The following is a 23,064-nucleotide window of genomic DNA, read 5'->3' as shown; positions in this document are numbered from 1 at the left end:
AAACATCTAAACTGTCTGTCAAGCTTCTTTGATTGTAAGCCATGAAGCAGGGAGTCTGGGCTTGGGCATCTTAAGATGTCATGTGTGATTTTATTAGGTTGTGGTTAGGACTTGGTCATCAGCTGCTGTATTAGCCTGTCCACCTACTTTGAAAAAGGTTAAGGACAGGTGAGCCCTTTTCAAGAACCTTTGGCAAAAATTTTTAAAGGTCTTCTCTTCAATTTTGGGATTATTGAGGCTAATCAGAGCTAGGGTGTAGCTACTTCAGGAGAATCTCAGGTGATGAGTGTGAAGTCTGTCTAGGTACCTGCTTCATAGGAGGCTCATAAATTCTGTCTTTTCACTCATCAGGTCAGTGGTCACTGCAAGAATATCCCTACTCTGGAATATGGATTTCTTGTCCAGGTAATTGAGTTCAAAGCTTCATTCCTAAGCCATTCCCTTGTTGTCTGACCCATCTGATCCCCTAACATCTCCCAGCTCCTCAGTCAGCTAACAAATATTTCCTGAGTTGCTCTGCTCCCAGAACTGTACTATGTATTGTGTAGATAGGAGAAAAGAAGGCACAGTTCCCATCCTAAAGAAGCTTACAGCATTATTGGGAAGACAACACTGACAGACCATGTCGATCAAATGATTTTAAGTGCATAGATGTCAAGATAGGAGAGGGATTAGCACTGATTTCCTTATGATCCCCAACATCCTTGATCAAGTGGTCTTCAGTTTTCCCTAGATCTCTTCCACTGCTCAGCTACTATTAGGTGATTTCCTTTTAAAACCTCTGTATTCCCTGGACCTGCTTTCTTTCATTTTTGCATCTTAATTGTCTTTGTTCATAGCATTCCCCCACGGGCCTTCCTCCCCATATCTGCCTGGTGCAGTGAAGGCTCATTGGTACCTTAGCCATAAGATTCTTCTCCAACCATATTAGCTGGAAGTGATATTTCCTCTCACTGAACTCTTAAGATGCTTTTTGTTTTATATGACATCTATGTGCAGTGTACCATATGCTGCCTTGAATTGTAATTAATTTGTATACATGCCACATCTCCCTTGTTGACGTTTAGGGTCTGAGAAGACAATCTTTTTATGTTACCTCATAATCAAGGAGACCATTCACCAAACTGGGTACATAGTAGGCATTCAGTACACCTGAGTGAATAAAAGCCCTTACATGTTCCTTTACCGGCCCAAAAGTATGTGAAATGGGAAGAACTTGATTTATACAAAAGCGTACCTGGTTGAAAAGTCATGTTAAGGCAGAGCGTGGTTTTGTTGTTATTGTTTTTAGTTTGCTTTTCTTTTTTTTTTTTTTTTTTTTTACGTTTATTTATTTTTGGGACAGAGAGAGACAGAGCATGAACGGGGGAGGGGCAGAGAGAGAGGGAGACACAGAATCGGAAACAGGCTCCAGTCTCCGAGCCATCAGCCCAGAGCCCGACGCGGGGCTCGAACTCACGGACCGCGAGATCGTGACCTGGCTGAAGTCGGACGCTTAACCGACTGCGCCACCCAGGCGCCCCTCTTTTTTTTTTTTAAACTAGGCTCTGTACCCAACGTGGGGCTTGAACTTATGACCCCAAGATCAAGAGTCATGTGTCCAACGGAGTCAGCCAGGTGCCCCTAGACAGAGTGTTTTAAAAAATTATTTAGCGTATTGCCATATGAGCTCTAGCTTTTTGCTTTCTTCCCAGCACAAGAGTTGTATCTGTGGCTTTGACCAGTGGATAAGCTGATTGTTCTGGGTAGTTGAAATGGCTTCTTAGGCCTCCTGCCATGTGATCATGGGACAGTCTTAATTACTACAACTAAGGTTAATAGTTCGGTTAGTACATGTTAATATTTATAAAACACTTTCATGAAAATTTTCTCAGTAATCTCAGTTCCTCTATGAGGTGAATAATATCACTTTATAAATGAAGAAACCAAGGCTCAGGTTAACCAATTTGCCCAAAGTTATATATGCTATTAAGTAGTGTGGCGGGGGTCGGGGGGGGGAGGGGACAGGATCTTAACTCAGGTCTTCTACCATGGTTGGTCTTATTTTTACTATAATATATAGCTGTAGCTCTAGATTTAGGCCCTCAGTTAAACTAAGTGCAGGGCCCAAGAATAGGTCTGCCTTACGCACAGGGCTGGGAGAGGAGAGAATGGTTGGAAAAGAAGCTCAAATTGCTTCCCATATCTGTGTCTGCACTTCCAAAAAGACTTAGTAACAATGTCTTCTCTTCCCAGATCATGAAGTATGCAGAGCAGAGGATTCCAACGTTGAATGAGTACTGCGTGGTGTGTGATGAGCAGCATGTCTTCCAGAATGGGTCCATGCTCAAGGTATGTGTCCTAATCTGTGACCCTCTTCCTTAGACCCTTAGTCAAGGCTTTCAATCCTCATCTTTCTTTTATTCCTTTCTTCCTGGGTCTATGGTAAAGGTAGAATTTTGTCCGTAATTCTTGAGACTCTAGAAGTAATTATTTTGCCTCAGAAAACAAATCTCTGCAGTCCTGTTTTGAAATATGAGGCTATATAAATTTTTTTTTAATATTTATTATCACTTCCCCAGTGGTCCTTTTTAAAAAATATTTATTTATTTATTTATTTTGAGAGAAAAAGAGAGCAGGGGAGGTGCAGAGAGAGAGAGGGAGGGAGAATCCCAAGAAGTCTCTGTGCTATCAGTGCAAGGCTGATGTGGGGTTCAATCCCGTGAACCGCAAGATCGTGACCTGAGCTGAAATCAATGATGAGTAAGACGCTCAACCAACTGAGCCACTCAGGAACCCCAAGGATGTATGAATATTATTGCAGATATAATCCCCACCCAACATTTAAAAATAGGGATCAGATATTGAGATATTGGTCAAGATGATTGCATATGAAGCTGTCCTCAAGGACTCCCAAGTCTAGGTGGGTGGACAGACACTGCACTGTCAGTGTGTAGAAGAGATATGAGCAGTGCTGTGGAAACTCACAAGAGAGAGCATCTAACTACCTAGGGAAGTCATGGAAGGCTTCAGAGAGGAGACAGCATTAACTGTGAATCTTACAAGTAAGGCTTTTTAATTAAGACTAATTTATAGTTTTTTCATGACGTAGAGGGCCCCAAATTCCTACCTGGTTCTAGAGTTGTCTAAGGTCAGATTTGTCCTTGTCTCCCTATGACACCTTCTTATTGCACACCCTGTGCCACTGTTCTCTGTTTAATATGTCTGTTCAGCCAGCCGTCTGTACTCGTGAGCTGTGTGTTTTCTCCTTCTACACATTGGGAGTCATGTCCGGAGCTGCAGAGGAGGTTGCTACTGGAGCAGAGGTATGGGAGAGGGAAAAGCTGCTGGGGAGCTGGCATCAAGAAAGGCGAGGGAACCTAGCAATGTCACTCCTTGGCAGTTTAACCTCCAGAAATGCTTTCATATGTAAGGGTGTGCACAATACTGTTGTTTGTAATAGCGAAAAAAGAATCGATATGATTCCATCTATGAAGATTCAGTTAAAGAAATCATGGTATGTCCTTACAGTGGAAATACCATACAGCTATTATTTATGGGTAGAAAATTATAACATATATAAAAAAGAAAAGACAACAGTATGCGCAGTATAGTTCTTTTTTTTAATTGCCTATTTAATAAGATAACTATTTCCATAGGAAAAATTATCTGCAAGGGTAGACCTCAGACTTAGCAGTAGTACCTGTGAGGAATGAGATTTGTCTGGGGGCAATGGGATGATTTTTATCTTTTTCTTAGTCATTTTTTAAATCATCGTTACTTGAATTTTTATGAACCGCCTGTATTTTCAAATGAAAAAAACATAAACGTGTTTGCTATTAAAAAGAACAGCAGAGAGAATGCTGAGAGCCTCCAACAGGTGGACAGACCTATGTTGGATACCATGTGACTCCCAGCACTGGGAAACCCTTTAGCTTCTGCCTCCTTTCTCTCCTTTCGCCTAAGGTGGTGGATCTGCTGGTGGCCATGTGTAGGGCAGCTTTGGAGTCCCCTAGAAAGAGCATCATCTTTGAGCCTTATCCCTCTGTGGTGGACCCCACTGATCCCAAGACTCTGGCCTTTAACCCCAAGGTATTGTTGCTTGGGAAGAAAGTAATAGAATAGAAATAGAAAAGGAATAGAAACAATAAAAGAGAGTGGGAGACTATGGGCTGCCATTCTCATGTATATAACAGCTTGGAAGGAGGGACAGAAGGGATGGAACACTTGGTTCTTGGGAACTCTTAAACCCTAAGCTGTGGCTGTTTTAGTGAACAAGTAACTGAGTTTGTTAGAAGGAGGGGAGAAGAATTATTATGTTATACTAGGGAAGAATATAGATTTTGGAGCCTGACAGACCTGGATTCCATTTGAGGTTCTACTGTTCCCTAGCTGAATGGTGTAAGAAAAGTCACTTAACCTTTTGGTACCACAATTTCCTTATCTGTTAAAAGGGGATAATATCTACCTTGCAGATTGTTATAAAAATGAGAAATAACATATGTAAAGTATTGTACTAGGGTTCTCCGGAGAAACAGAACCAGTAGGAGATATCTATGGAAAGAGATTTAGCATACAGAAGTGGTTCATGTAGTTATGAAGGCTGAGAAGCCCAAGGATCTGCATTTAGCAAACTGGAGGCCCAGGAGAGCCAGTGGTATAAATTCCAATCCAAAAGCTGACAGTCTTGAGATCCCCCAAAAGCCGGTTTCTCAGTTCCAGTCCAGTGTTCGGAAAAGACCAGTGCCCTAGCTCCAGCAGTCAGGCAGAGGGAGATCCCTCTTACTTGGCCTTTTCGTTCTCTTCAGACCTTCAGTTGATTGAGTGAGGCCCACCCAAATGAGGGGAGCACAATCTGCTTTACTCATTCTGATAGAAAAGTCAATCTCATGTAGAAACACCCTCACAGACACACCAAGAGTAATATTTGACAAAATGTTCAGGCACTCCATGACCCATCAGATCAACTCAATTAACCATTGACAAAATTAACCATCACAAGTACCTAGCAGAGTGCCTCACTATGACTCTTATTGCTATGTATCAGGCACTATATTAGTTCTTTACGTATGTTATTTAGTCCTCAGAATGATCTCTGAGTGTAGTGGGAATTTTAATCTTCATTTACACACAGGGTACTGAGGTTCTAAGAGGTTAAGTAACTTACTTTATTACTTCTAGCTGTAAAAGAGAACTAGCATGTGATTCCAGAACTGTCTGACATTAAATCTGTGTTCTTTCCATGACATGCCATACTGTTTCCCTCGGGCCTAGACCTCTTTTGTACATCTGGCCCTCCTTTTCATCACATCTTACTCTCCTCCACTTTTCTTCATCTGGGTCTTCTCTTCCCATTGATTCCCCACAGAAGAAGAATTATGAGCGACTTCAAAAAGCTCTGGATAGTGTGATGTCCATCCGGGAGATGACCCAGGTATTCTGCCCTCTGCCTGTCCTGCTTAAGTGCCCTGTTGTGCTTGGAATCCATAGGAGTGGAATGGAGATTTAGAAATGCTATTCAGATTCCTCACTGAGTTTTCTTTAGTCTTCCCTCTTCAGCCTTCCCAATCCTTGTTCTCTGTTACTCTCTTTTTCACTCCGGATGTCTCTCTCAACTTTTACCTTTGCTGCCAATTCCTTCACAAGTTGTTCATATTTAATGTTTTTCCCATAATTCTTAGGGAATTAGAGAAGTGAGGGAAAGACTTCTGCCCAGGGTTGGGAGGGCGAGGAGGGGGCTTGGATGTAAGGAACTAGCCCCAGGGGCCTACATCTTCTGTCCTTCTAGGGGTGGGGCAGCAACATGGAGCAGTGACCATCCTTTGACTCAAGGCTGCCCCTCACCAGACTTCCCCACCCCTCGTCTGCAATCTCTGCATGAATAGACATTCATTTGTACTCACATTTACAGGTGGGCCTCTTCTCAGCAAATCCTATATATCACAGTTCAGATTAACACATAAGATATACCTAGGAGGGATGATTTACTGTCAGAAGGACTCTTTGCTTTATGTAAAGTTTTACCACAGGATTCCTTAGCCTAATCTTTCTGGGACATTGATTTTATTTATTTTTTATTTAAAGTCAACTTTTTAGAGTTGTAGGAATTGCGTAAAATGAGGGAGACCCACCTGCATGTTGTTTTGTAAGCATTTTCAGTCATTTTCATATTTATTTATGAGTCTTCCCAATCTGACTGGGCTCCTTAAGGGTGGGAACCCTATCTCCTCTTGGCTTTGTGTGGCTTTCAGTGCCTGCCTTGCCCTGGGCCCTGATTAGTCTGTCAAAAGTGGGAGGGCTCTCACCTCTCCTGGGAGGTAACTTTATGACCTTTGTCTTAACAGGGCTCATATCTAGAAATCAAGAAGCAGATGGACAAGCTGGATCCCTTGGCCCATCCTCTCTTGCAGTGGTAAGTAATGTGAATAGAATGGTTTGTCCTTCAGGGATTGGGGGTGGGGATGCTGGGGGATATGGAATTAGTCATGGAACCTACAACTTCTTTTAGAGCCGGTTCCAGCATCCTTCCTGAGGTTATAGAGATTCTGGCTGTTTTTTCTTGGGGTTTTATTGATATACTTTGCCTTGATAAGAACTCAGAGCTTAGTGGGAGCTCACAAATTCAGACACAATGTCTCAGATTCTCTCTAGGTGTTTCTTGTTTCCCAATAGGTTTTTAAGTACCCTTTGCATGTAGGAGTTAATACTGTTTCAACTAAGTTTTCTGTGCATACAGAGAGGTTTGTCTCCCCCTTCTGCTCCCTATCCCTGTCTCAAGGCCTACCCTGTTGATGTACACTGTCCAGAGCCTTGAGGCACTATTATTATTCCCTTCAAACAAAGATTCTGAACATTCTCTACTGCCCTCCACCCTCTGCCCTCCTTCCCCGATCTTGATTGCTGTTGTTTTCCTGACATAGCTTTCCCTTCTTTTCCTAGTCAGCCATTGACATCAGTACTTTTTCAATACAACATGCTCCCTCTTAGCATCAGGAATGACCAGGCATAGAGTATCCAGGATGGCATCACAAGTAAATGGGTGAAGCACAAAAAACAACAACAACAAAACAAAACTGTATCCACTATATGAGATAATGCTCCCATGTTGAGCTCTCAATGCTTTACGCCTTTGTTCTCTCCTATCCTCTGAGTTCAGCCAAAACACAGCCCAGTCTATCCTTGAATCCTAGGGAAGGTTGTTGTAGTTTCATCTGTTTCTTTCTCCAGCCCAAACAGTAACTTTCTCTCCGTCCCTCCCCATCCTTGAGAGCCCTGAAAGATTCCTCTGAGTCCCAGTTGTGTGTTTCTAAATCCCAAGTATAAGTTATCACCATGCTAATACAGATCCCTGCTTTCTTATTTACTTACTTACTTATTTATTTATTGTAGCTGATCTTACGTGCTCTTCCTTTTTTTTCTTAATGTTTATTTATTTTTGAGAGTGAGAGCATGAACAGGGGAGGGGCAGAGAGAGGAGGGGGGACAGAAGATCCAAAGTGGGCTCTGCACTGATAGTAGCGGGCCTGATGTGGGACTCAAATCCACAGACCATGAGATCATGGCCTGAGCTGAAGTCAGACGCTCAACTGACTGAGCCACCTAGGCACCCACTTTTGTTTTATCCTTTTCTGTTCCTAGACATAGCAGTCTCCCTTTCACCCATCTCTTTTCTTTTATTCATTGTTTACCCAGTAACTCTGGTCAATAGTTTCCCTTTTACACTTTTATACACAAGCGTTACCACCAACAGGAATATCTAGATAGTGATGTGGACATTTGACACAATTCCAACAGCCCTGGAATCCTTGCTTGTTCTCCCAGGGGTACAGTAAGACTGCTTCTTTGTTCTGGATGGTCTAATGACACACTCATTCTGTCCATTCCTTTCTTCTCTGTTTTATGCTAGGATCATCTCTAGCAACAGGTCACACATTGTCAAACTACCTCTCAGCAGGGTAAGTGACCATTCTTCTTCTAAATTCTTTAAATTTCTGGTGAGGGACAGGGAGGGGCTCCAGACCAGCTAACCACATTGATCCTAGACTTGCCTCATTGGCTCTATCCATCAACGGTTGTCTTTGGACCTAAGCATATTCTCCTTATTTGGGGTCAGTGCAAGCCTGATTTGCTCCCCATCCCCACCCCTTCCCTCCCTGATCTCCATTTCTTCTCTGTTTTCCTGACCCGACCCCCAACCTGGGCAGCAGCTGAAGTTCATGCACACCTCACACCAGTTCCTCCTGCTGAGCAGCCCTCCTGCCAAGGAGGCTCGGTTCCGGACCGCCAAGAAGCTCTACGGCAGCACCTTTGCCTTCCAGTGAGAAGGGGGGGTTGGGGGTGGGTGGGGCGTGGGGGAATGACAACAAATAATGTAGGGGGGTGGGAGGGCAACTTCACTTGAGGTATATGAATGTGTGTGACATATGTCCAACCAGTCAGATATTTCTTAATGCTGTTGTGGTAGGCGCTGTAGAGTGTAAAAAGATACATAGGATATGGTCTTTACTCTCAAGATACTTATGTTGTAGTTGAGGAGAAATGACATTTACACATAAAAAGATGTGGTTGAGGGAACAGATTGGAGGAGATAGATTTGAAAGCTATTTTGAAGGAAATCAGCAATTTATGCTTAATTGAGGAAGAAGAGAGAGAGAAAGTGAGAGAGATATTAAGAAGGGAGTGGTGGTACCTTTTTCTTAAAATAGATGTGAAGTTAGAACTGGCAACCATATTGGGATCAGTGCTCTGTTGGTTGAGTTTGAAATGAATCTGCTTAACTTGAAATATCAGGGGAATAGGCAAATGAAAATACTGAACCAGCAGTTGAGGATTTAGGATGGGACCAGCTGAAGCACAGGAAAAAGAATGGGACTGGAAGTTACAATGGAGAGTTAGCCATACACACGTATATTGCATGCCTGTGACTGTATCCATGTGTGTGTCTGTTGCTAGCTGTATCCCAGTCCGTTATCATGTCCTGTGTGGGTGAGAGTGGGTGGGCGTGGCGGTCTTGAAAGTGCTTCTGGGAACCTCATACAATGAAGAGACATGTTTTTTATACCCTGCCTTACAGTGGGTCCCACATTGAAAACTGGCATTCGATCCTGCGCAATGGGCTGGTCAATGCATCCTACACCAAACTGCAGGTGAGGCTGTGAGCCTTTCCCTTTCTCTCCACTCCCCTCCCTGCCCCACTCAGTTTTGGGGAAGCCTGCTCTAGAGTACTGAACTGATTTTTGCCTCAGCATCCTCAAATCTAGCCTGCCGTGTGGCTTTCCAAGGAAAGAGGTTGGAATTGTTTGCATAGAATGAATATGGCTGATATATATTTGACCCCAGGCTGTGTTTTTTGGTAGTTTTGGGAATAGGATTATATCAATAGGCAGGAATATGAAATGCTGACTACAGCCACTGTGATGCATTAACCTGTTAGACAAAGGTTTTTAATTTATGTGACTGTTCATTCAGAAAAGTGATATAAAAGACTTATTTCTTCTCCCTATGGGAATCCAAGGAGTGATTATTGTTTCTCCTCTTGGGTACCTGTTCTATAGTTCATTTTTGGAATCTGCATATGTACCAAAGCCTGGGGAATGGAGTATGGATTCTGAGGGACTGACTAGTGGCTTTGCCACTCCTTACATTCCAAGACATCAGTATCTAGTAGGACAAAGAGGTTAACCTGCATCCACTTTTCAGCCAATCAGATTTTCAAGAGTAAATTCCTAGAGTAATCTGAACCAGTGAGAAGGTAATTGGAGGGACAGAGGGCTGGATAAGCCTTGTGGCTGCCTAACATACAGCCATGGGAGGGCCCAGGCTCATATTGCTCATCCTGGTGTTTCCCTGCAAGCTGCATGGAGCAGCCTATGGCAAAGGCATCTACCTGAGCCCCATCTCCAGTATTTCCTTTGGATACTCAGGTAAGAAATACTGTCTGGCCACCTCGGCTCTATTTACATCGCATCCATTTTGTGAATACGTAATCTATGCTGTCTCCTCCTGCTCCATCATGGGTACTTGGTCTGTGTCAGCTCTCTCCCAGTCATAGATACATGGTTTCTTTACCTCCTCTCATTAGTGATGTAGAGTCTTTACACCATGAGGCCAATTATCTCCCTTTCTGTTAGGAAGTCCTCTTCTCCGTAGGGATGGTTTTATTCATTGTAGAGGCTTGGCTCTGAGAATAAGTTAGGAAATAACTGGGAGATTGAAACGAGGCTTTTCATAGACCACATTTTTGGTGTGGGCAATAGCCTGTTGTTTATAGATGGTATATGTACACGTGTGCATGTGAGTTTATATGTGAATACACTTGAATGCTTGAGTATCTTCCATCGGCTTACATTTCTGGAGACATTGTTCTCCCTGTCAACTACCTTTTAAAATTTAAACTGCGTATAATTACATACTATTATAAGAATGGAAGAGAAAGCATTTTATTCCAAAGATAAGGCATGGGTAAGGTCCATTTTCTAATCAGGAGATGAGTCCAGGTTTGTTCTATTCAGAAAATGAATCTGCCTTGGAGCTCTCTCAGTGTTACAGGTTCATGTCTTAGTTCCTTTTTAGTTTTCGTTTGTTCTTGTTCTACACAGTCTCTATATAAAAGGTAACCACCATATATTGCATGTCTACCATATGAAGGAGACAGTGCTGTGTTCTTTAAAATTTTTTTTTTAACGTTTATTCATTTTTGAGGGACAGAGACAGAGTACGAATGGGGAAGGAGCAGAGAGAGAGGGAGACAACAGAATCTGAAGCAGGTTCCAGGCTCTGAGCTGTCAGCACAGAGCCCAACGCAGGGCTCGAACTCACAAGCGATGAGATCATGACCTGAGCCGAAGTGAGACGCTCAGCCGACTGAGCCACCCAGACGCCCCTACAGTGCTATATTCTTTATAGATTATTATTTAGTATTACCTGGTAATTATAATTATTATAAAGATAAGAAAACTTAGATCCAGAATCATAGAACTAGAAAAGTCTTTAAATTTTAAACTACTCTAACAGCAGCAACTAAATCAAAAAACTCACCAAACCCAGATAGTTTTATAAGTGAATCTTAAACCAGGCTTTAACCAAACCAAACAAATTATTAGTTTTATATAAAACTTCCGATAGAATGAAAAGAGTGTAGAATTATAAATCATAAAAGGTAAGTAAATTTAACTTTATTAAAACTAAAAACTTCTGTTTACCAGAAGACACCTTAAGAAAGTGAAAAGCTACAAACCAGAAGACATTTGTAACATATTTAACCACAAAAGCTTAGTAACAAAGATATTTTTTTAAGTTTATTTATTTATTTTGAGAGAGAAAGCAAACAGGAGAGGGGGCAGAGAGAGAGAGGGAGAGAGAGAATCTCAGGCAGGCTCCACACTGCCAGCACAGAGCCCAACATGGGGCTTGACCTCACCAACAGTGAGATCATGACCTGAGCAGAAACCAGGAGTTGAACGCTTAACTGAGCCACCCAGGTAACCCAAAAATGTATTTTAAAATGCTTAAAAATCAGTAAGAAAAAGACAACCCAGTAGAAAAATAGGCAAATGACATGAACAGACATTTCACTGAAGAAATGACCAAAAAATATGACAAGTTGCTGAACTGCTATTAATCAAGGAAGTAAAATGAAGACCAAAATGACTACTGTTTGCCACCTATGTGGACTGGCAAAAATTAAGAAATCTGGTAATACCTCTGATGGTCCTAGAAGTTGATTAGCAGGATCTCTTTTATTGTTTATTGGAATATAAATTGGTACAACCACTTTGGAGAACAATTTGGTGTTTAATTTCATAAAGCTGAGAAAATTTATCCCAGTGACCCAGCATTTTCATTCCTGCATGCCCAGAGGTGTACTTGAATGTTCAAAGCAGCAGTGTTTGCAGTAGCAAATCTTGGAAACAACCCAAATGCTCACTACCAGGAGGATGGATAAATGCATTTTCATATATTCTCAAAGTAGATTATTATTTAGCAATGAAAATGGATAAACAGTAGTACTTAACTACATGGAAAAACCTTGGTAATGAGCTGAGCTAAAGAAAAAAAAAGGCAAGCCCAGAAGACTAGTGTGTAATGTCTTTTTTATATTGTTTAAAAGCAAACAAATATAAACCTTTTGGTGCATGTGTGTTATGTATGTATGATAAAACTAAAGAAATTTCAGGATAGTGGTTACCTCCTGAGGATAAGCAGATAGATAGTTGGGATAGGGTAGGAGCACATTGATATAAATCACTAGTAATGTTTTGGTTCTTGGATTTAGTCTGTAGGTTGGGTCTATAATTAATTAATTAATTAATAAATAAATAAATAAATAAATAAATAAAAAAAAAAAAAATTAAAGTGTGTCATGAACCAAACCTAATGAGTAATCCACCCAGGGTAAGTGCCCAATAAATACCGATTGAATGTGTGAATGAATCTTATTCTGTGTGCCTGGGGTGCAAAGTGGGGTTGGGGTTAGGGTACTCTTTTTGGCTTTTTTGTCTGGGTTCCTCAGTTTTTATCTTTGTTCCCGCCTGAGCTTCCCTCATTAAGCTCTCGTTATTTTCCAAGTAGTGAGATTCTCCTGGTGCCTTGGTGTTCTTGGTGCCCACAAAATTCTTGCTTCCTGTCTGTTCTCATCCTGTTCTCTCCCTCTCTTCTCTGTCACTGGCTTTTGTTTACTACTGAGTGCCTGAATACCTATGGAGCCAGGAATCTCTATTGACTCTTTATATTTCTTCATCACTTCAGTCACAGAAAAACATCATAGGACACCATCCTTTTCCTCTTGCAAAGGTCCACTGATTATAAAATGGCATCGGATTTTACTTTTAGAGTTATAGATCATCTCATCCAATCCTTTCTTACTTTATAGTTAGGAAAGCTCATACACAGAGAAGTTACACACAGCTGTGAGTAGCAGACCTAGGATTGGAATCTAGGCCTCCTAACTTCTGGGCCAGTGTTCTTATTACTATATTGGACTGACAGGGTAGGCTTTGCTTGAATGAGTCTCTGAGGGCCCACAGATATGTGAGAATCTCTATAATGTGAGATGTGTACAGATGGCCAGTTTATTGTAATTACTCTAGTATTTAACCAATTCCATCTTCTTATATGTTTCCACATACCCTATTCTGCTCTAGTTTTCTCGTTCTCCCTCAGGGTATCCTTAGTTTTGTGGCACTGCATGCTATCTGGGAGCTGGTATAAATAGAGAGCATCCATTTGGCTAATGGAGCCTCCACTCCAATGACTTGGCCATCGTGTGTGGGTTAAAACAAGGGCCAGGGAGAAAGGAGTTAGTAAACTCCATCTGTGTGTTTAGTTCTGTTTAGAGACTTCTGATAGGTGTATACTCTGGATACAAAGCATCCAGGGATTACTGTAGCCACCACTTTCTCAGTTTCTGGTCTTGGTAAACTGTAGAAGATCATTGGGTCAATATGAACAGGACAGTGTGCAACAGGATTGAGATGGGACAAGATTTGGATTGCATCATAAGGGCCATTTGAAAGACCAGCCATAGAAATCAGATTGTTCTTTCTTATCCTTTGGGATAGAACTTGTTCTTTCTTATCCTTTGGGATCACTCCGAATCTTGCACTGAAATACCCAGGATGAGAACGTCATGTTTGGATTCAGAGCTAAACTTACTTAAGGCTAATGGGGAAAGTAGAAATCAAGGGGTGGTAAGTGTCACACCTGTAGGAGGAAGAAATTAAGAGTTTAAGTCTTGCCTTGAGTTTTGTTCAGGCCATATATCTGTCGTGGGACTTTAGTGTGAGTGCATGATGAATTGACAGCCTGAGCAGTGAGGAATGTCAGTCCAGGCATCCCCACTCCTGCACCATGGCTATCACAAAACCAAGAACTGAAGGAGAGTGGGATTTGTAATAGAATGTTCCAAGGTAGAGTGGTGAGATAGGGGCCCTGCTTATGGCCTGTAAGGATAGCATCATTTCCCATCTTCATCCATGTCCTCTCAGACAGACAGGGATGGACACATAGACACACACACGACTGTGATAAAGGTAGGCCTGTGAGAAAGCTGAGTCAAGACTAAAGTCTAGTCACAGGCCAAAAACAGTTGGGAGTAGGGGCACATAAGCACTGTTCCATGTCTAAATAAGAAAAATCCAGAATGGGTCTATAAATGTTATAAATAGGGCTATTCACTGTGGGATAAGGATGGCAGAGGATTTATGGATTTAGACAGGGGGACACTGGAGGGAATTGGCACCACTTCCTCAAGTCTGGGAAGACTTTCTAAAGGAAGCAGGATTCTTCAAGGTTGTTGCCATTGTGGTTACTTGTGGAAAATTATTCATCACTTACCTTCTGTGCTTTCTGTCTTTTCTTTTGAGTGACTCTGCTCATGGTTTTCTACGTAACTTTGAGACTGGAACAGATCTGACTTGCTCTGCTTGCTTCCTCTTCACTCATTTTGCTCAATCTGGCATTTGATCCAAGGGGTTGATATCACCACTCTCGTGAGCCCCTCATTCCTGTCTCATTTCATGTGTTCCTCCCCTGTCTTAGAACCTTCTAGTGATTCTTTGATATTCTCAGGATAAACTTCAGTTGTCTTAACATGGCCTATAAGGCCTGCTTGATCTGATCCTGACTCACTGCTTCCATATCATCTGTTGCCGCTCTCCTTCCATTGACTATGCTCCATACAAACAAAGGCACATTGCTTTCTTTCCTCCAGACCTTCTATGTCCTTTTACCTCTGCCAGAACACTTTCCCCCTCTTCATTTAAGTAATTTTTCCCGGCTGTCACTGGGAAGCCTTCTTCAAAACCCTAGGGCAGGCTAGTTCCCCTCCTCTAGCTCACACATCGTTCTAGATTCTCCCCATCACACTTCTTGCCATACTGTGTTGTAATTACTTGTTCTTTGCCTGTAGTATCCACCAGACTAAATTGTGTCAGGGCAGATACCTTGTTTATTTATTTACTACATGTCTAGCTCAGTGCCTGGCACATAGTAGACATTTTAGTAACTATGTGATTGAGGAGTGGGTGACTGAACTGGATTTGTTGTTCTGTAACAGGAATGGGAAAAGGACAGCACAGGATGCCCTCCAAGGATGAGCTGGTCCAGAGATATAACAGGATGAATACCATCCCCCAGGTATTATTAGTTGGCACTCCAGTGAGGCAGGCAGAATCCTTCCCCTAGGATAAGTTTAGGCTACAGAGATGGATGGGGAACAAATGGTGAGGGAAGTGAGTAGTTTGAAGATCATTTGAAGGAATCAGATATGTTTGAAGATGAACATGCTTCCAGAGTCCTATGTGGCCTCAGTCATAAGTGTGAAAGCAGAGACTGAGTTTAAATGCAGTGACATGAAAATGTAAAGATCGAAGCTATGGACTCAGCCAGACTAATTATGCAAAAGCAAAATTTGGGGGTGGTGGTGGCTGGGAGACCCAGATATCCTAATCCATACCCCTAGCCACCAGCAGCTAACCTCCTGCCTAGGGAAGCTATAACAGTCCACCTGGCTCTGCTATCCTTCTCTTCCAGACCCGATCCATTCAGTCAAGGTTCCTGCAGAGTCGGAATCTAAACTGTATAGCACTTTGTGAAGGTAGGTGGCTCACCCAGTCCCTGTATTTCTGTGTCCCCAACCTTTATTTCTGGTACAGCTCTGGCACGTGATCCAGCTGAGGGTGTTGTTGACACATTGTCTTCCCTCCCCTGCCTGGACTGTGTGACTTAAGCATTATAATTTCTGGCCCCCTTCTTCCCAGTGATTACATCTAAGGACCTCCAGAAGCATGGGAACATCTGGGTGTGCCCTGTGTCTGACCATGTCTGCACACGGTTCTTCTTTGTGTAAGTCTAGGAGGGACCTTGGGGATTACTCTGAGGAATAAGGGTGGGGGTGTAATGGTATGATTACTGGGAAAGTCTGTTCCTGTCATCTGAGACTTATCCCTGGCTACCTGAGTGGAGCTGGCACTGGAACTTTCCCTGTGGAGGATGGGGATGGGTATAGATCTGTTTAGAGGAAATCAGATAAGCTGAATCTCTTCTACCCTAAAGAGTAGCAAGAAAGGGTTTTGACTTTTGGGTTGGAATGGCCACACCTCACATATAGTTCACTGGTTGACGTTATTCTGGTATTCTTCTCCCTCTTATGCTCACACTTGCCCTATCTTTGGCAGATATGAGGATGGTCAGGTGGGCGATGCCAACATTAATACTCAGGACCCCAAGATACAGAAGGAAATCATGCGTGTGATCGGAACTCAGGTTTACACAAACTGAGGGGGCCCCAGCCCTCGTACCACCCCTGTTCCCCCAGGATCCATCTGCCCTCATACAAGGGCTCAGGAGCAGCATGTGAGGCTGCCCTGAGGAATCAAGGGGCCATTACCAAGGGGCAGGAAAAGCATAGAAGAGGCGGCCTTCATGGTGGAGACTGACCCAGGAACCACTCCACATTTGGATGGCCCAGACTGACTCCCTACTCCTGATTTTCCCAGTTGACTTCACCCTGTTTGTAAATAAAACAATAAAATGGAAGGTGCTGTGGACTGGATATGATCACTGTGGTCTGACTAGCCTTGGCCCAGCACCTGCCCCAAGCCCTCAAGTGGGGTGTCAGGTGGGGAGAGTGGAATATCCTGAGGGTTGGAACTAATTATGTTGGGTGGAGTAAAAGCTGAGTCATCTAGTGTAGTGTATGTACCACGGATCTGGCAACATTTTTGTCAATGAACTGGATAAAGAAGTTAGGCAGTTATCAGTTACGCAGATGATGCAAACTCAGAAGGATATAGAATACCACTGATGCCTGTTCCTCAAGATTTAAAAGTACCGCTGAGGCCAAAGCAGCTCAGATTTCCTACCCTTAGGACCTCTTTTTTTTTTTTAATGTTTATTTATTTTTGAGAGAGAGAGAGAGAGAGAGAGAGAGAGAGAGAGAGCACGAGTGGGAGAGGGGCAGAGAGAGAGGGACACAGAATCTGAAGCAGGCTCCAGGCTCTGAGCTATCAGCACAGAGCTGGACGTGGGGCTCGAACTCACAAACTGCAAGACCATGACCTGAGCCGAAGTCAGACACTTAACCAACTGAGCCACCCAGGAGCCCCAGGACCTCTGCTTTTTGCACACAACTTAGCCACTGCCCCTTGCTCTCTGTCTCAGGGGTTGGGCCCCTATTCTCTTCCTCCTCTCAGCTATTTCTCTAGGGTAAGGGTGGTGGGGGAAAATAGCTGACAGATGCAGGAAGTTGGCTTGGTCTCTCATTTGACATCTAGAGAAATGCAGCCTCCCTCAATACAACAAAATCCAAATTCTCCAAGGTTAGCAAGGTGAAGAAAGAGAGCTGTTTCTAGGAGACCTAATTATTTCAGTGAAATCCATCTCCCTGTTGAAATTCCCACTGCCAACCTTCTGCTGGCCTTTCAGGGTGCTTCATGTGCCTGTAACCCTAAGTTAGCTCAGAGATGGGTTGGACATCAAATATTTTGAACTATTAATGAAGAAAAACAGGAATATAAGCACAGAGAATACAAAACACATTAAACAAGCCTGGCTTTTCAAGTATAGGTTTTTTATTCTGTTACAGCTTCCTGATTTACAGAGTCTTCCCTAGACCACCTATTGTCTCATTACTTTCACCCTGTGCTTTGGAGATACCTTCTTTGCCCGAGTACCTGCCTGCATTGTAGTTCCTGACTTGCCTCAACATGAAGTACCACTCTTAAGGCCCATCCCCTGGGCGTTTTTCTTTTTCTTTCTTTCTTTCCTTTCCTTTCTTTTCCTTCTTTTTTTAAATTTAAATCCAAGTTAGTTAACATATAGTGTAATAATGATTTCAGGAATAGAATTCAGTGATTCATCACTTCCATATAACACCCAATAGGAGCTTTTCTTAAACTTCCTTACCTGTTCTTAATCAAGACTGTTACACTCTTGACTCTACAAGTTTCCTAAGGCTCTCTGTCCCATTCTGCTTTGTGGTCTAGAAGAAATTCCTTTCCACTAAATAAATGGCCCCACCAGGAAGCCCACACTCACTGAAATTCCTGCCTCCTAGGAGTACCCTTGCAGCTCATCTAAACAGTATTAGGGAGAGCTAACATTTTTTACTTCATACTAGGTAGATCCAGGTTTTATGCTAATAAGCACTTTAATAATTTGCTAACACTTTGGATTACTATATGCTTGGCATTGTTGTAAGCACTCTGTATTTGACTATGTAATTCTCACAAGCCTATGAATTAGGAGCTGTTATTCCCATTTTGTAGGTGAGAAAACAGGATAAGTGATTTGCTCATAATTCCACAGCTCATGACTGACAGATAACCTGATTTCCGAACTGTTTGTTCCAATTCTAGACTAGATAGCCTTTCAAACTTTACAAGTATTTTTTCATTTTAATGCTGACCAAAAAAGATGGAAGATAGGTTTTCTTTAGAGATCTTAAATTATGTGTCTAGGGTCTCATAGCAAGTCAGTGGCAGTGCTGGGTTTTTACCAGGACTGCCCAACTTCAGAATCTGAGCTCTTAAGCATTGTTTCAATTCCCGCCGAGGTTCTCAGACTACTCCCACAGGTGTTCCAACAACTCAGTCTAGGTGCTTGGCTGCTCCAGTGGTGTAACAACATTTTTGCTCAATTTTCAGAAATTGTGAATGGATTTTTCTCAGTTGTAAGCATTTCTTACAATTTCCCTTTGTCAGTGACACCTGCTATAGCAAGTATTAGCAAATAATAGAATGAGAAGTAATGAACAGATAGTGTATATTACCAGGAAAAAACTCAAACACCTGCGCTGGTCTCATAGGTGTCACTGTTTTTTTCGTAGCATACACATTATGTCTTTTTTATGCCAATAAAATTGTAATGACATTAAATACATCATTTTATAGTGTTCCACATAAAAGCAACAGGACTCTGAATCTAAGAAGTTTGAAAGCCAAACATATCTGAAAAATTGTAAAACCTATCTGGTATAAAGCAAATCTAATTAAAAACCTATGGCACTTCTCCAACAATGCCTTCATTGCAGGGAATCTTGCAGGGTGGGGCCCTGAGTTTCTGGAGAGGAATCCTCCCACAGCCTGGAGAAGGAGTTGAAGAAGGATTGCCTCTTTCTCCCACTCAGGGCTGCTTACCGTGGAGGTGGGGCTTGTGAAAGCCAGGTCTGAACCAGAGATCCTCCTTCACAGAGGCCAAGGTTATTACAGATACTGCACACGTAGGTTGACTGTGGCCTCCTACTTCACATGGTCCTGGGCGCAAGCAGCCTTACTTCGTCTCTACCTGGACATACTTAGGGCGAGGGCCAGGAAAAGAACTATTTTCCTCAATTAGTCCCAGGTAGAGAGTAGATGGCTATGATTTCTGTATTGAGAACTTGGAAACTCCTGGAATTTAACCTTCTTCCTTCTCATGGTAATTTTCCATCCAGGCAGGGTGTGGTCCTGACTCAGTTTGTGGTGAGGATGTGGCCATCCATAGGGGAGGAGCCTTGTGCTTGGTTCTGCCTTTCACTCTGGCCAGTAGGGAGAGAGAGGAATGAGTCTGGTGCTGAGTCATAACTGGGTTACCTAACAGCTTCTCAGGATGGATTGGGAGGTGGAGGTTTGGGAGATGTCTCAGCTTCTGGGACAAGTTTGAGAGTGGTGGGGAGGAAGCTTCGCAGGTCACACAATTCCCCCGGGAGCAGTGGGAATAAAAGTAGGCTCCGGTTCATCTGAAGGGGCTTCATTCTCTCTGGAGTGTGGGACTTTCCACAGATATTTCAGAACCACACCCCCTGCAATGGGGCCAAAGATGCCATCCTTTAAGTTAAAGCATTACCTACAAAAATTATTTTGTCTAGGAGAGAGACTGAAGTCTCCTTAGTCCTAGCCGTCCTTTCTGGGCTAAGTGGGTCAGGTTGTCTGGTAGCCAGTAAGCATGGAGATGAAGACTAAAGGTAAGGTGCCAAGTGAAAAGCAGAGTGTGACTGAACTGCAACAGGAGGAATTCCTGAGGAAGGGAGCACATGATCCATTGTTCACTGATGCTTTTCTTCGTCTTCCAAGTCTTGGTTACTTTGGGGGAAGGGGTCTGCTTACAATCCCACTTGCATCTTAGGCAGCCTAGCTGTGGCTACACTTCCAGGGAAAAAGAAGGAGACAGGGCCTCCATGGGACTGGCTTGGTGGATAGGGTTAAAGTATCCCAGGGAGGCTTTGTCCTGTGAGTCCTAACAGTTTTGGGCTAGAGAAAGACTTGCAGTGAGTCACACAGGCCGACCAGGTCACCTTGGCTGAGGCAGTACTTCCACTGGAATGAACAAGGACTCCTCAAGCTTCCTCCCTTCTGCTTTTAACTGCTGATGAGGCATATCCTGAGGAGGGGGGGGGGGGGGGAACCTAGATACACAGTTGCATTCAGAAAATATTCTTTACTGTTGCTATCCCCTGGAATGCCTTCCCATACCCATATCTGTCCTAACCAACCTCCATGTGTTTTCCTATGTGAAGCCTTCCCCTTCCGACACAGAAAACCTGTTCTCTCTTTACTCTTGATTTCAAAAGGCCAACTTTCTCTTCCTTCCAGGGTTTTTCTGTGGAGGAACTCTGGAATTAAGATTTTGTGTCACCCTGATGAGCCTGAAGAGCTCTTGGGAATCTGAAGGAAGGCATAGAATAAATTAAGTCTACTTGGTCTGGCTCTGGAGAGGGCATATAAAATCCAAAGTGATAAGCACTTCTGCTTTAACCTGACTTTCGGGGTCAATGGGCTGCCCTGGAAATCTGTATTGGCCTGAGAGAGAACACTGCCATTTTACCTCATGAGGTCGTGTAATGGTAAAGCCTGTAAATATCACCCTCCCTCACCAGGGCCACAGGAGTTGGGTCCAGCACCATTTGCAGACATACCCCATGAGGGACTCCAAATGACCTTCAAGAGACCAGATTTAATCCCAGATTCTGTGGTTCTGTGGCCATGAATCCAACAGGTAACAAAGCAGTCTATACCCTCACACTCACCCCAGTCCATTGAACCTACAGCACCCCCTCCCATCCTTCCAGTTCAGAGAGCTTAATGGAAGGACTGGCTCTCAGCTTCCCCCAGGTTCATGTAGCCCTGGGGATACTTGTTGCTGGGTCAAAGGAATGGGGATTCAAGATGACCAAGAGAAGGCAAACAGAGTTTCTTGCATTCTGAACGATGTTCTGGCACTAATCATAAGGATAATCCTCCACAAGGTCAATTCCCCAAAAAGGGGATGCCTGTTGGGCACCATGCTGTACTCACTCACATATATCATCTGATCAAACCCCATCTTATGAAGCAGGCATTGTCTTCAATTTACTTTGTTGTTGTTTGAGAGAGAGAGGGCACAAATGAGCGAGAGGCAGGGAGAGAGAGAGAAAGTGGGGCTCATTTTTTTTTTTTACTTACCACCTTAAGTGGGGCTCGTGCTCACCCAAAGCAGGGCTCAAGCTCACCTGATGTGGGACTTGAACTCATGAACCGTGAGATCATGATCTAAGCCAAGGTCAGATGCTTAATGACTGAGTCATCTAGGCACCCCTTCAATTTACTTTTAAGGAACTGGGCCCTTACATATTGAATTATAGGATATGGTCATAGGGCTAGTTAAGTGGAATGGAAAGAAGAGAAGATGGAATCCAAACTTTCTTATATAATATGCTGCTTTTTGGCAAAACAATGACAATCACCTTAAACTCCATGTAACAGATTTTCACTATGCATCTAAACCCAAGCAAGGATATGCTGGATTCGTCTCTGCCAGAGTTTCATGGACAGCATTTTTATAACTCTCCAGTTTAATACCTGTGCATTTCAATCTTGGGAATGTATCTAGATTTAGGACTTTAAAATGCAACATAGTCTAGCACTGGCCAGATCACCGACACCTCCACCCCCCACTGTTGTTCACCACTGTTTTTAGTTCGTCCTTAGCTCAGGGCCAACCAACTTCCCATCTACAACCAAGGGGACCAGCAAAGGCTTCCAGAAGAAATTAAAGGATTCTGTGGCAAACAAAAACGTACTTTTAGGCTGTCACTTTCTGGTCCCAGCTTATCTAACAGGAAAGCGGAATGGAAGGCCTTTGATTCAGGGCAAGGCAGGTGTCTGCCAGTCAAGTCACATCCATTGTCTAGTTTTCCAGGAAAAGGAAAGACCCTAAGAGAATATGGTCTTAACGATTTTTAATGAGGCAGCATTGTATCTGTTCTCAAAACTTGGCTTCATGAAGGCAAGAATTAACAGCTGTTTCATTGATAAACTGCCTTCATCATTGATTGTTGACTAGCCCTCGGAAAGTCGGAAAATACCTTGGAGAAAAATGTATGAAAAGCTCTAACAATTTTGATTTAAATACATGAGGTTGAAAACAAAAGTGCTGATTCCTGCAGTTTATCAGCTCTAACATTCTGACTTGATATTTCCTGATGGTCACTTCTACACTAATATTAATGCCTTCTATTCGCTTTCTACTCTCAGGCCTTCGCTCTGCAGGATCCTAGCCCCAACTAAAGTATTCACCCGGCCCCAAATAGTCCTTTCTTGTAGCCCTAAGAACAAAAAAGCCTCGCGCTCCGGCTCCACGCACACTCCGCCCTCCCCAGTCGTCCCTAACCCCGCTCCATTGCGGGAGCCCTTCCGAAGGCGACCTCCAACCGTCCCAGGAGTCTCTATCTCTCCGCACCTCCTGATCCCATCTCGGGCTCCCTAACTGCCTGTGCGGCACGGTTTCCGAGGTGTGTGCTGGGGCGGGCACCCGGAGGGATGGGGAGTCGCAGGACAGGGCTGGGGGAATGCTGCCGAGGATCCATAAATTTCGCACTGCCCGGTTAGGCCAGGACAGCTGGGGCAGCCTGGGCCGAGGGTCAAGAGAAGAGCCCTCGTCCAGCACTCCAAGCTGTCAGCGACAGGTGGTGGCCCCGGCGCCCGGGGGTCTGGGAGGGAGGTCCCCGGAGCTCCCGGGGCGGGCCCCGCTGCCTCGCCACTTCCTCATTGGCCTGCGCAGAACGTTCACGCCGAGACTTTTATGTAACGTGTCCTTCCGCCACGGAATGTAGTCCTCCCCTAAAGGGCA

At 43.5% G+C, this 23,064-nt stretch overlaps 1 protein-coding gene and 1 long non-coding RNA gene across 10 annotated transcripts in view; one reads left to right on the top strand and one right to left on the bottom strand.

Moving 5' to 3' along the window:
* The window catches only part of PARP6 (poly(ADP-ribose) polymerase family member 6), a 30,062-nt gene extending 13,547 nt beyond the window's left edge, over window positions 1–16,515 (top strand). For 6 of the 9 annotated variants that reach the window (XM_086711122.1, XM_086711120.1, XM_086711119.1 and 3 more), the window contains 14 exons: window positions 352–405; window positions 2,236–2,331; window positions 3,213–3,305; window positions 3,946–4,071; window positions 5,348–5,413; window positions 6,324–6,391; window positions 7,886–7,934; window positions 8,184–8,296; window positions 9,053–9,125; window positions 9,833–9,902; window positions 15,035–15,114; window positions 15,511–15,574; window positions 15,738–15,822; window positions 16,155–16,515. In XM_086711122.1, the coding sequence (XP_086567248.1) occupies window positions 352–405; window positions 2,236–2,331; window positions 3,213–3,305; window positions 3,946–4,071; window positions 5,348–5,413; window positions 6,324–6,391; window positions 7,886–7,934; window positions 8,184–8,296; window positions 9,053–9,125; window positions 9,833–9,902; window positions 15,035–15,114; window positions 15,511–15,574; window positions 15,738–15,822; window positions 16,155–16,257 (1,140 nt within the window). In that variant the 3' untranslated portion in view covers window positions 16,258–16,515. Of the gene's footprint in view, window positions 1–351; window positions 406–2,235; window positions 2,332–3,212; window positions 3,306–3,945; window positions 4,072–5,347; window positions 5,414–6,323; window positions 6,392–7,885; window positions 7,935–8,183; window positions 8,297–9,052; window positions 9,126–9,832; window positions 9,903–15,034; window positions 15,115–15,510; window positions 15,575–15,737; window positions 15,823–16,154 lie in introns of those variants that run through there. The other 3 variants (XM_086711125.1, XM_086711123.1, XR_015252790.1) reach the window with 2 other exon arrangements.
* Window positions 16,516–22,159: 5,644 nt separating this feature from the next.
* LOC147580317 (uncharacterized) lies at window positions 22,160–22,997 on the bottom strand. Its single transcript, XR_015252795.1, has 2 exons — window positions 22,675–22,997; window positions 22,160–22,300 (listed from the first exon to the last, which is right to left on the bottom strand). It is a non-coding gene; the product is annotated as an uncharacterized LOC147580317 (long non-coding RNA).
* Window positions 22,998–23,064: the final 67 nt, after the last annotated feature.

This window comes from Puma concolor, chromosome B3 (genome assembly GCF_028749965.1).
Source record: "Puma concolor isolate L17-30 chromosome B3, mPumCon1.1.hap2, whole genome shotgun sequence".
Classification (NCBI taxonomy): domain Eukaryota; kingdom Metazoa; phylum Chordata; class Mammalia; order Carnivora; family Felidae; genus Puma; species Puma concolor.
Note: the sequence above shows the minus strand (reverse complement) of the source record. Positions and strands in the feature narration are given on the sequence as shown.